The sequence below is a fragment of the Lampetra planeri genome, unplaced genomic scaffold (assembly GCF_965212315.1).
Source record: "Lampetra planeri unplaced genomic scaffold, kcLamPlan1.2.h2 scaffold_234, whole genome shotgun sequence".
Classification (NCBI taxonomy): domain Eukaryota; kingdom Metazoa; phylum Chordata; class Hyperoartia; order Petromyzontiformes; family Petromyzontidae; genus Lampetra; species Lampetra planeri.
The window spans coordinates 38,301-50,966 of NW_027615065.1; the positions used below are offsets into that span (position 1 = coordinate 38,301).

Consider the following 12,666-nt stretch of genomic DNA (forward strand, 5'->3'; position numbering starts at 1 on the left):
TGATAGTATATAATGCATTGTGCTTGAAACTGATTGGTCCACACCAGAGACAACTTTCTTTGGAGCCTCGTAAAAGAGAATGCACACATACTCTTAGGTTTTTTTTTCGGTAAAGTCACAATAATAAAGTAAAATAATAATGTAATAAAATAATAATAAATGAAAATAACTCAATTAAATTTAGATTTAAAGCTTTCGTGACTGCAGGGATTCGTCTTCTTGGTTCTTTCGGTAAAGTCACGTAGAAGGGAAGTAATAAAATAATAAAAGTAAAACATAATAAAATAATTCTCACGACGTTTCGGCCACAACACCGTCCTCAGGTGAAGACAGGTCTGTCGAGGCGACAGCGTCTTAGAGACGCTTTATTACTTCCCTTCTACGTGACTTTACCGAAAGAACCCAGAAGATAACTCAATTAAATCACGACGTTTCGGAGGCAACACGAGCCTCCGTCTTCAGGTGTGGGACCGTCACAGCCAAATTTAAACGTCGTGATTTAATTTAGTTATTTTCATTTATTATTCTTTTATTTTAATTATTATTTTTTAACTACGCGACTTTACCGAAAAAAACCCCTCAGAGTATGAATCCTTGCAGTCACGAAAGCTTCAAATCTAGAAAAAAATGGCATCATATTATCAGAGTGTGTGTATTTATATACTTCGTTCTTTCGGTAAGGCCACTTAGAAGGGAAATAATAAAATAAAAATTCTCACGACGTTTCGATTGCAACACAAGCAATCGTCATCCGGTGTGAAGACCACAGCAATAATTTTTTCTTTCTAATTCCTAATTCCACCCTCTTTTTCTGCAATATTTTGCTGTCTTTTCTTGGATTTTCTGTTTGCACTCAGTCACATATTCACTTTAAGATGTTTTTTTGTTCATGTTTTTGTTTTTTGTTTGTTGCGGTTGCACCCGATTCAAGAACCGAATGGCTCACAGGGCTATACCTAATAAATAAACTTGAACTTGAAACTTGAACTTGTAGAAGTAAAATTCAACACGAGGGAGGAATAGCGGAAGCCGGTGTTTGCTTTGAGAAGCGTTGATCTCGGGCAACGATTGATTTTGTTGCACTGCCCTCTGCTGCCAGACCAACGTGGTGTCTCCGACACCAACCAAACCCAACTCTATCAAATTATAATCATAACTCTGTGTGCCTATGCACGTCTCTCTCTCTATGTATTTCTGTGATATCTGTCTCTGCTTATATGTCTGTCTATATGTCTCTGGTTCTGTGTTTAATCTCTCTCTCAAATTTAGCATTCTCAGGAAGAACGTAATCAACCAGGTAGGGTGTTGACTGTTATGTTATCCGACTCTCTCTTGTATTACATAACATTTCTAAGTATAATAGATTTGTGCTTCTATTTCATTTATACCTGATGATGATTGCTTGTGTTGCAATCGAAACGTCGTATGCTAGTATTTAATTTATTATTTTCTCTTTATACGTGACTTTACCGAAAGAACCAAAGAGTAGAATCATAACCTCAACAAAACCGTTGATCTTCACTCGTTGATACGGCCGCTTCCAACATCATCCAGTGAAATCCACAGCAAGAACATTTGAATAAAAAAAAAATGTTCTTGCTGTGAATTTCACACCTGATGATGATTGCTCGTGTTGCAGTCGAAACGTCGTGAGAATTTTTATTGTTTTATATTTGTATTATTTTATTATTTCCCTTCTACGTGACTTTACCGAAAGAACCAAGAATATGAATCCCTGCAGTCACGAAAGCTTTAAATCGAAATGTAATAATGATGATGTAGTGATTATCCGGCTAATTGAAAACCCTGGCGCCCCCTTCCCCGGATAATCAATGATCTACTGCAGCACGGATAATTAAAATCGATGATCTACCATATTTTTTATTTTAATTTTACCAGGTAAGGGGCCGTCCATAAATGACGTCACGCACTTAGGGGGGAGGGGGGGGGTCAGACATTTGTGACGATGTGTGACGAGGGGGGGGGGGGGTTGAGAAATGTGACGTCACATCAAAATGCGCAACTTTAAATAGAAATAGACAACACGTTCTACATAATTAAATAGACTCTTTAATAAATGTTTTCTCCTACAACATCAGAGTGCAGCGCCACATTAAATACGCACTACAATGACAATAGTTTAAAGCGATTTGAAGCATTTTTTATTTTTTTTTGGGGAGGGGCAGAGCTTTGTGACGTCATATTTGAGAAGGGGGGGGGGTCTGACTTTTTGTGACGCCGTGTGACGATGGGGGGGGGGGGGTTCAAAAATCGTCAAAAATCGCGGGGTGGGCTGGTCACCCCGTGGTGCCCTTATAAAACTCAACGTTTAACCTACTCACGCCGGCTTGTGCCCGCCCTCACAGTCGGCCATATTTGCGGAATACACCACGCCGCCGTTGACCTGGCAGGCCATTGACCGAGCAACCCAACGTTCCTACCAGCTCCCTCCGCAGGAATGTGTTACTTTATTTGTATTTCTTATTTTTTAGTGAGGGGCCGTCGATAAATGACGTCACGCGATTTGGGACGATTTTTGACCCGACCCCCCACCTCGTCACACGGCGTCACAAAAAGTCAGACCCCCCCCCCCTCAAATATGACGTCACAAAGCTCTGCCCCCCCCCCCAAAACCATATTTCTATTTTGAAAATAAAACATGCTTCAAATCGCTTAAAACTATTGTCATTGTAGTGCGTGTTTAATGTGGCGCTGCACTCTGATGTTGTAGGAGTGTTGTTATAACAATTAGTGTTGTTGTTATAACAATTCTATATTTATTTAAAGTTGTGCATTTTGATGTGACGTCACATTTCTAAAAGCCCCCCCCCCCCTCGTCACACATCGTCACAAATGTCTGACCCCCACCCCCCCCCCCCTAGGTGCGTGACGTCATTTATGGAAGGCCCCTGACTTGCTTACGTTTCCGATACTTTACACTCCCATAGTTTTTTGCATTGTTTCTTGTCGTAACGTTCTTAACCAGTGCCCCGAACTGGACATCCGTGAAAAAAAAAGCTTCATAGCTCATCGGATTCCTCCTGCAGTTTCAAAGACTCCGCAAGGCTTAAGGTCGCCAACCAAACGTGAATGAGCGATTGTAAGAGCTGGGAAAAATATATATTTAAAAATACTTTTTTTTAAAACACGCTTTAATGAATTGTACTGTCCGAGCTGCCCCTCTCCCTGCCCCCTCCCCCCATCGCCCCTCCCCTCCTTCCACACACTCCGCCCCTGGGCGTGGCTTCCCGAGGCTTGCCGTGACGTAAGGGACCACGTGGTGATTTACAGCAAACGTGAGTTGAGCATGGACAATTAGACCCAAGCCGAAACATAAGATATAAAAAAGATTGCTAAAAAAATATATATTTTATTTCTAATGATAGAATATAGTATTGTCAGCAGTATGACATAGCTATACCAAGTTTGCAGTCGATACCACATTGGGAAGTGGTTTAAAATTGAATTACAAGATTTGAGGATACGACAACAGACAGAGTGAGTTAAATAAAAATTAACCCGTAAAAACAAAGTTTTTCACTATAAATCCTTTATATGCGTGGCGGCTAGAGTCCTCTCGTCCTCTGGCTTGAGATGGCTGCCACCTATGGGTCAGATGATTGCCTGCCACCATTAAGCAATTGGTAATTAAATATAAAAAAAAAAATTCCTAAAAAGTGTAAAAATTTGGTAAAAAATTGTCACGAAAATAAATTGTCACGCACAACGAGTCTGTGTGGAAAATGTCAGCTCGATTGGATCACGGGAAGTGGGTTAAAAAACGACCGAAAGATTTGCACGGTCGTAAGCGCGCAAGCAAGCAAGCAAGTGAACTTAATATAAAGGATTTAAAAAGAGACGGTGATGGGGAGGTGGATTCCAACGTGGAGCATCGTGAGAGGCAGGAGTGGGGAGAGAGAGGCGATTGTGACCTGCAGCTTGGTGGTTGAGCAGTGTGAGCAGTGACCGTAGCAAATGTTGTTATAAAGGGGCCCCTAAAAAAATGAAAAAATATTAAAACACGAATTTTTTGTCCAAAGTAATTGTAAAATAAATACTCTTTCGTTCTTTCGGTATAGGCACGTATGTAAAGAAAATAAAAAAAATATATTAAAACACGAATTTTTTTTGCCAAAGTAATTGTAAATTAAATACTCTTTTCGTTCTTTCGGTATAGGCACGTATGTAAAGAAAATAAAAAATATATTAAAACACGAATTTTTTTTGTCAAAGTAATTGTAAATTAAATACTCTTTCGTTCTTTCGGTATAGGCACGTATGTAAAGAAAATAAAAAATATATTAAAACACGAATTTTTTGTCCAAAGTAATTGTAAATTAAATACTCTTTCGTTCTTTCGGTATAGGCACGTATGTAAAGAAAATAAAAAATATATTAAAACACGAATTTTTTGTCCAAAGTAATTGTAAATTAAATACTCTTTCGTTCTTTCGGTATAGGCACGTATGTAAAGAAAATAAAAAAATATATTAAAACACGAATTTTTTTTGTCAAAGTAATTGTAAAATAAATACTCTTTCGTTCACGTAGGTAAAGAAAATAAAAAAAGAACCAAAGAGTATGGATGCTTGCAGTCACGAAAACTTCAAATCTAGAATGATAATTGTATTAAAGTAATTGTATTTCTTCATTTGCGAAACAGCCAAATAACACGACAAGTCGCTAACCTTAAACACCAGGTCGTTCGTGAAAGTCGAAGGCGGTATAGTACTATAGTAATAGAGCAAGTGCAGAATCACCGAACCGGAATTGATAGCTTGAAAGCGTTTAGCGCGGGGCCCTTCAAAGTGCGGGGCCCGTAGCAGATGATGATACTTTTGCTACGAAGATCATCCGGCACCGCGTGTGAGCGGTGGTGCAGCGGTTAGCGCTACGCTACGAACCACGGTGACCCAAGTTCGACTCCCGATTACGGCCAACGCCGGTGACGATCATCTCAACCGGTCATGGGCCTCCCCTAGGTCGACTGAGCCTCAAATGAGCACCTCGGTGCTGTGTGTAAAAACATCGCCACTTGGGAGACAAAGGCGGTCGGGCGTGGTGCTGGCCACCCACCCCCTCGTGTGTCGTGCCGGCCTTCAAAGGTGCTGCTACTCGCTAACAGCACTTGGCCCTACAGTCTAAGTCTATATGGGGGATCTTTGTCTTTGAGTGGGTGAGTGCGTTGTTGTGAGATGCAGTGTTGGTGGTGATCGAACACCGCGTGGATCAGATCAAACAGTCAGTCGGGTCGACCGAGTCCTCAACATGGGCGGAGAGTCAAAAATAAAACAACTAAATTAAATCACGACGGGGGTCCCATCGCCTTAAGCGTTTGTGCTTTCGCTAAGTTGTCCCCCACCTGAAGAAGGATGCTTGTGTTGCACCCGAAACGTCGACATTTAATTTATTAATTTACTTAGACAGCCAGTTTAGATTTATTTTCATAATCATATCCATATTCCCATTGTTACCCCCAGCTCACACACTACCATCACCATTACCACACGTTGTTTTCAGCTTCCGCATTTCTAATTGACCCTCCCCCGGCAGCATAACAAAAGGCTGCTTAATCTTAGCTTTCTTATCTACTTCCGCCCAGTGCATCACAAAGCTTCAGTTTGAACTCCATGTGTTGCCTCCCAGAGCCCCCCCCCCCCCACCGTGCTTCACTACGTTGCCTCCCAGTCCACAGCCCGCCCACACACTCACCATGGCCCCTCCCCTCCCTCCATCCCCCGCGACTATATAATAATTCCTCTTCACCACCATCTCTGAGACACACTTAAGCAGTAGCTTTCGCTACATTGTCCCCACCTGAAGAAGGACGCTTGTGTTGCGATTTAAAGCTTTCGTGACTGCAGGGATTCATCTTCTTGGTTCTTTCGGTAAAGTCACGTAGAAGGGAAATAATATTCAGACGCTGTCTTTCCGACAGACCTGTTCTTCACCTGAGAACGGCTGCTTGCGTTGTGGCCGAAACGTCGTGAGAATAATTGTATTTTTATTATTTTATTATTTCCCTTCTACGTGACTTTACCGAAAGAACCAAGAAGAAAAAAGGACGCTTGTGTTGCGCCCAAAACGTCGTGATTTAATTTAGTTGTTTTCATTTATTTTATTTTTTACCTACGTGACTTTACCGAAAAAACCTAAGAGTGTGAATCCTTGCAGTCACGAAAACTTCAAATCTAGCACCCACCAGAAACGGCATCTCGTACCCACCAGGGGGATGCTGCTGCTGCATCATCCCACGTCAAGACGAACCACTAATCCGACTCTAGATTTGAAGCTTTCGTGACTGCAAGGATTCACACTCTTAGGTTTTTTTTCGGTAAAGTCACGTAGGTAAAAAAGTTAATAAAAGTAATAATGGAAATAAAATAAAAAATCACAAGATTCATACACGGCACGTGACTTTACCGAAAAAACTAAAGAGTATGAATCCTTGCAGTCACGAAAGCTTCAAATCTAGAACTTGTGGGATCAGTGGTTCGTGGGATGATGCAGCATCCCACGTCAAGACGAACCACTGATCGATCCCACAAGCGTCACTAAAGGTGGTCTCAGGTCCCACTCAGTCTGCGTGGAGCGAGAGATTCTCTTGCAGATGTGGAACTGTTCGCCTGGATCGAGAGCCCACCCTCTGCCCCTCCGTGAGATATTCTCAGTCTGTCTCTCTGTCTCGTCTCCGTGTCTCCCGGCCTGTCTCTCTGTCTCGTCTGCGTGTCTCCATCAGCCTGTCTCTCTGTCTCGTCTGCGTGTCTCCATGTCTCCATCAGCCTGTCTCTCTGTCTCGTCTGTCTGTCTCCGTGTCTCTCAGTCTGTCTCTCTGTGTCTCTGTCTTGTCTCCGTGTCTCCATCAGTCTGTCTCTCTGTCTCGTCTGTCTGTCTCCGTGTCTCTCAGTCTGTCTCTCTTGTGTCTGTCTCGTCTGCGTGTCTCCATCAGTCTGTCTCTCTCTCGTCTGCGTGTCTCCGTGTCTCTATCAGCCTGTCTCTCTGTCTCGTTCGAGTGTCTCCGTGTCTCCATCAGCCTGTCTCTCTGTGTCTCTGTCTCGTCTGCGTGTCTCCGTGTCTCCATCAGCCCTGTCTCTCTGTCTCGTCTGCGTGACTTTACCGAAAAAAAAACAAGAGCATGAATCCTTGCAGTCACGAAAACTTCAAATCTAGAATGGGCGAAGAGATCAATGAGCGACGTTGACGGGAACACGGCAACAGCGGAAGTAGCGACAGAATATCCGTAAGGGGGGGTGGGGGGGGGTGGCTGACCCAACTTGGTGAGCGAGCGAGGGCCGGGAAGGAATCGACGCGTTTTGGATCATCAATCGGACAAGAGCAGAGGCAGACGCTCTTCCACTGTTACCTTCAACTGTTTTATTGCCCGTCAATCATCCGCACAGAGCACATCCTGCGGCTCAACACTTGAGCATCAGGAAAACAATGGCTACGTAGAGCTCAGTGGGGCATTTCTTGGTAAAATAAAAATAAAATCTTGTTTATTAAATCCTTTATATTAAGTTCACTTGCTTGCTTGCTTGCGCGCTTACGACCGTGCAAATCTTTCGGTCGTTTTTTAACCCACTTCCCGTGATCCAATCGAGCTGAAATTTTGCACCCAAACTCGTTGTGCGTGACAATTTATTTTCGTGAAAAACATTTTCCATAACTTTACACTTTTTAGGAATATTTTTTATATATAATTACCAATTGCTTAATGGTGGCAGGCAATCATCTGACCCATAGGTGGCAGCCATCTCAAGCCAGAGGACGAGGGACTCTAGCCGCCACGCATATAAAGGATTTAAAGTGAAAAACTTTGTTTTTACGGGTTAATTTTTTTCTAGTCTTGATTGGAGGGGGCTGCCACACCGACAAGGGTTGCGAGACGCTGCCTCCACAAGTCGACGGATTCCCCCTCCTCCCGAGCTGGTCTGGCCGATTATTTCAGTGAATTATTCCGTGCTGCTGCTACTGCTGCTGCTGTGCGGGGAGCGTTTGGCTAACGGTCACGTGGTTTTACCTGTGGGAAGAAGCCGCAGAACACGGCGTAACCGGAACACAACCTCCACTCGCAGAGAGCGGCCACCCGCATCAGGAATCGAACCCAGGGCCCCCTCTCACCATGTGGCACGAGCCTCGCTCACCACTGGGCCGCGCCGATAGCCGTTTGGGCCAGGGCAGAGGTCGCAACCGGGTACCCGATACCCGTACCCTACCCGATACCCGGCTACCCGTACCCGGCCGGGTACGGGTAGCCGTTTGCGACCCTGGTGCGGCCGGGTACGGGTACGGGTAGGCCGTGAGTCACTGGTGAGTCACCGTTTGTCACTCATTTCCCAACGTCTTGTCTCTTCTCACAATTCAAGTTCCTAGAATCAACCCACCCGCGCCTGCAACGTGGCTTCATCCCAGAGGTCGCAATCGGGTACCCTACCCGTACCCGGCCGGGTACGGGTAGGGTACGGGTACGGCCGGGTACGGGTACCCGTTTGCGACCCTGGTGCGGCCGGGTACGAGGGGTAAGGAATCAAAACCCGTTTGCGACCTCTGGGCCAGGGGGTCGGCCAACCCGCGGCTCTCCGAGGGCCACTTGGCGACGTTGTTTACTTAAGGGGCAGCCCGTCTCGTGTTCGCATTGCATTGTGGGGCGGCTCATGAAATATCGGGCTTTTTGGCGAAGAAAATAAATGGCTCTCGTTGTTGTTGCCGTCCCCCTGGTCCAGGCCTATCTGACCTCTCTGACTGGCCGGGCGTGACATTCGCGACAACTTCGGAAGGAAGGAAGGATGCATCTGGCCACCTCTCGCAACTTCTGGAGTTCTTTAAGAAGCTGGCAACACCCCGGCCTGGGGCCAACCGTCCGGCTGCAACGTCACCCGCTCCCGTTCCGATGACGTACAGTACACGCGCGCGTGCGCATCATCAAAACGCAAAGGCGGGGGGGGGGGGGGGAAACAAAATGAAGCAAACTTGGTCGGTACCGAGGTCCCCGCGCTAAGGCCACGCGGGGAGGGGGCGCGCGTGGCCACCGGTTTCGGCGGCGGCTACCGCCGAGCATGGCGGTCGCGCCGCCACGGTTAACCGCGACGAGCGCGACGACTTCAAAAAGAAAAAAAACCACAACGGCGGCGAGCGGCGAGCCGCTACGCATCTCGTGAACGAAACTACCGGCGAACCGCTCTCTCAGCGCATTTCCGACATCCAGCGGCGTGAACCGGGGTGGTGGTGGTGGAGTGGGGGGGGAGATCCCCCCACACCGCATCTCGCAAACGTCTCGGAAACAGGAGAAAGAGGGGGCGGTTAAGACGAGGATGGTGTCGTCGTCGCCGCCGCCGCCATCGCCGCCGTCGAAGACGACGAAGAGGTGGCGGCCGCCTTCTCCTTGGCCAGCTCGAGGCGATATCCCCGCAGGAGCACGTTGAGGAGCGTCGAGTCTGAGTCGCGCTGCCGCGTCACCAGCGGCGGGTACGGGTTGCCCGCCAGCTCCATCACGGCCATCTGGGCGCGGTCCGTGTTGGTGCGGTTCGGGATCTGGTGCACCGTCACGTAGCCGCCCTCCATGCTCCGGAAGCGTGGGGCCAGGACTTTGAAGAGCTTCGGGACCAGGTCCTTCTCCTGGTAGAGGGAGGAGGAGAGGCGGTGAAGGGGGTGGGGGGGGGGATGGCGTTCGGCTCTGCGTTTAAATCCCCCGTCGATTTGTCGATCCAGAAGCGACGGTCCGCAATTAAATGTTTGTGTGGGTTAGATGGCACAACTACTGGTTTCGGTGTTTAGTTTGTGTTGTCCTTCCCCCCCCCCCCGCCGTACCTCCGATGAGCACGGTTGGCTAGGTACTGTGCGAAAGAAGTTCAGCATACATACGTGTTGTTAATATTGAAAGCCTACGCGCTAAACTGGAACGATATTATATTCTTGGTTCTTTCGGTAAAGTCGCGTAGAAGGAAAATAATATAAATATAAAACAATAAAAATTCTCACGACGTTTCGACTGCAACACAAGCAATCATCATCAGCAAGAACATTTTCCTGCTGTGAATTTCACACCTGATGATGATTGCTCGTGTTGCAGTCGAAACGTCGTGAGAATTGTTATTGTTTTATATTTTTATTATTTTGTTATTTCCCTTCTACGTGACTTTACCGAAAGAACCAAGAATATGAATCCCTGCAGTCACGAAAGCTTTAAATAAAAATTTAAAACGATATTATATGTTTCGTTATAATTACGCTGCCTTACCCAGAGAAGCATCACCGAGGCTCAACACACTCTGGACTGGAACATCTGGTGAAAAAAAGCTTCACAGCTCATCGGATTCCAATTCAGATTTCGTGGGGATGGTCCTGCCAAGTTTTCGCGGGAGGATGACGATGTTGCTGCTGCTGCTGCTGCGTGTGTGATCTCAACTGGCCAGCGTTTTTCTGCCATCTAATTTTTCAGCCTCGGAAAATTTGGCCAAGATAATTTCTTTTAGCTGTGGGAGGAATCTGGAGAACTAAACTACTTTTGTTTATCTTACCAGGTAAGGCACCACTCACTGCCTAGCACGAATGATAGCCCCGACGAAGTGGCTTATCTGTGGAAATTTATAGCAGCAAAAGACTCTGAACGCATGGCGATGTGGATTCTAAACGTGCAGGGAAAAAACGGAGGACCCGGAGAAAAATCCACAGGATGGTGGGGAGAGAGACAAGCAAACTCCAAATATACAGCAGGCGTCAGGGTCGGGATCGAACCCACGACATCCTGTATACCAGGCGAGGTAGTTAACATCTCCTAGCCACTGTGATGATGATGAGAGAGAGACACACAAACTCCAAATATACAGCAGGCGTCAGGGTCGGGATCGAACCCACGACATCCTGTACACCAGGCGAGGTAGTTAACATCTCCTAGCCACCGTGATGATGATGAGAGAGAGACACACAAACTCCAAATATACAGCAGGCGTCAGGGTCGGGATCGAACCCACGACCTCCTGTACACCAGGCGAGGTAGTTAACATCTCCTAGCCACCGTGATGATGATGAGAGAGAGACACACAAACTCCAAATATACAGCAGGCGTCAGGGTCGGGATCGAACCCACGACCTCCTGTACACCAGGCGAGGTAGTTAACATCTCCTAGCCACCGTGATGATGATGAGAGAGACACACACAAACTCCAAATATACAGCAGGCGTCAGGGTCGGGATCGAACCCACGACCTCCTGTACACCAGGCGAGGTAGTTAACATCTCCTAGCCACCGTGATAATGATGAGAGAGAGAGAGACACGCAAACTCCAAATATACAGCAGCAGGCGTCAGGGGTCGGGATCGAACCCACGACCTCCTGTACACCATGCGAGGTAGTTAACATCTCACCACCCTGGGATCAAACCCACGACCTCCTGCACACCAGGCGAGGTAGTCAACATCTCACCACCCTGGTATCGAACCCACGACCTCCTGCACACCAGGCGAGGTAGTTAACATCTCACCACCCTGGGATCGAACCCACGACCTCCTGCACACCAGGCGAGGTAGTCAACATCTCACCACCCTGGGATCGAACCCACGACCTCCTGCACACCAGGCGAGGTAGTCAACATCTCACCACCCTGGGATCGAACCCACGACCTCCTGCACACCAGGCGAGGTAGTCAACATCTCACCACCCTGGGATCGAACCCACGACCTCCTGCACACCAGGCAAGGTAGTTAACATCTCACCACCCTGGGATCGAACCCACGACCTCCTGCACACCAGGCGAGGTAGTCAACATCTCACCACCCTGGGATCGAACCCACGACCTCCTGTACACCAGGCGAGGTAGTTAACATCTCCTAGCCACCGTGATGATGATGAGAAAGAGAGAGACACGCAAACTCTAAATATACAGCAGCAGGCGTCGTCAGGATCGGGATCGAACCCACGACCTCCTGCACACCAGGCGAGGTAGTCAACATCTCCTAGCCACCCTGGCGGCCCTTAAAGAGTGAGGCGAGGCCGTGTGTCGCGCATTGGGGGCCCACCGTGAGCCAATAGTCGGCGATCTTCATGGCAGTTTCATCGCCGTCACCGCGCTTGGCGTAGTCGATGAGCTGCCGGGGGCACACGGGGGGGGGGGGGGGGGGGAGAGAAGAGGTTTGAAAACAGGGCACAGGGTGGTCGGAGTCACCGCGGCAGTTACACTCCGCACCCCCCCCCTCCCCCGATTAGCACGGTGCTCGGCAGAGGTCGCAAACGGGTTTTGATTCCTTACCGGCTACGGGTAGCCGTTTGCGACCCTGGTGCGGCCGGGTACGGGTACCCGTTCTCTACCCCTACCCGTACCCTACCCGTACCCGGCTGGGTACGGGTAGCCGGGTATCGGGTAGGGTACGGGTATCGGGTAGGGTACGGGTATCGGGTAGGGTATCGGGTAGGGTACGGGTACCGAGTAGGGTACGGGTATCGGGTATCCGGTTGCCACCTCTGGTGCTCGGCGCGTGAAAGGGTAGCAGGGAGCAGCCCCCCCCCACCCCCCCCCCCCGCGCGATTGCTCTCTTCGCTGCCTTGCTGGGAGATGGGGTCGCTGCCACGGGGGGAGGGGGGGGGCGACAGAGAGGGCCCCCGCCGCCCACCCCCCCCCCCCAGCGCCCTCTCGTCTCGAGGGTGTTTTTGGTCGAATCTCTCTTCCGCTC

At 48.2% G+C, this 12,666-nt stretch overlaps 1 protein-coding gene across 1 annotated transcript; it reads right to left on the reverse strand.

The window, feature by feature from the left end:
* Positions 1 to 7,351: 7,351 nt before the first annotated feature.
* MRPL17 (mitochondrial ribosomal protein L17) lies at positions 7,352 to 12,093 on the reverse strand. The gene is made up of 2 exons (XM_078623402.1): positions 12,016 to 12,093; positions 7,352 to 9,615 (listed from the first exon to the last, which is right to left on the reverse strand). Exons 1-2 carry the CDS (start codon positions 12,040 to 12,042, stop codon positions 9,301 to 9,303), a joined length of 342 nt encoding a protein of 113 aa, XP_078479528.1. The 5' UTR covers positions 12,043 to 12,093; the 3' UTR covers positions 7,352 to 9,300.
* Between the last annotated feature and the right edge of the window lie 573 nt (positions 12,094 to 12,666).

Excerpts from the sequence above, each read along its gene's own strand:
- MRPL17 (XM_078623402.1), bottom strand. The coding sequence starts at position 12,042 with ATGAAGATCGCCGACTATTGGCTCACG. Across the intron at positions 9,616-12,015 it reads TCGCCGACTATTGGCTCACG|GAGAAGGACCTGGTCCCGAA; the intron begins GTGGGCCCCCAA and ends TCCCTCTACCAG.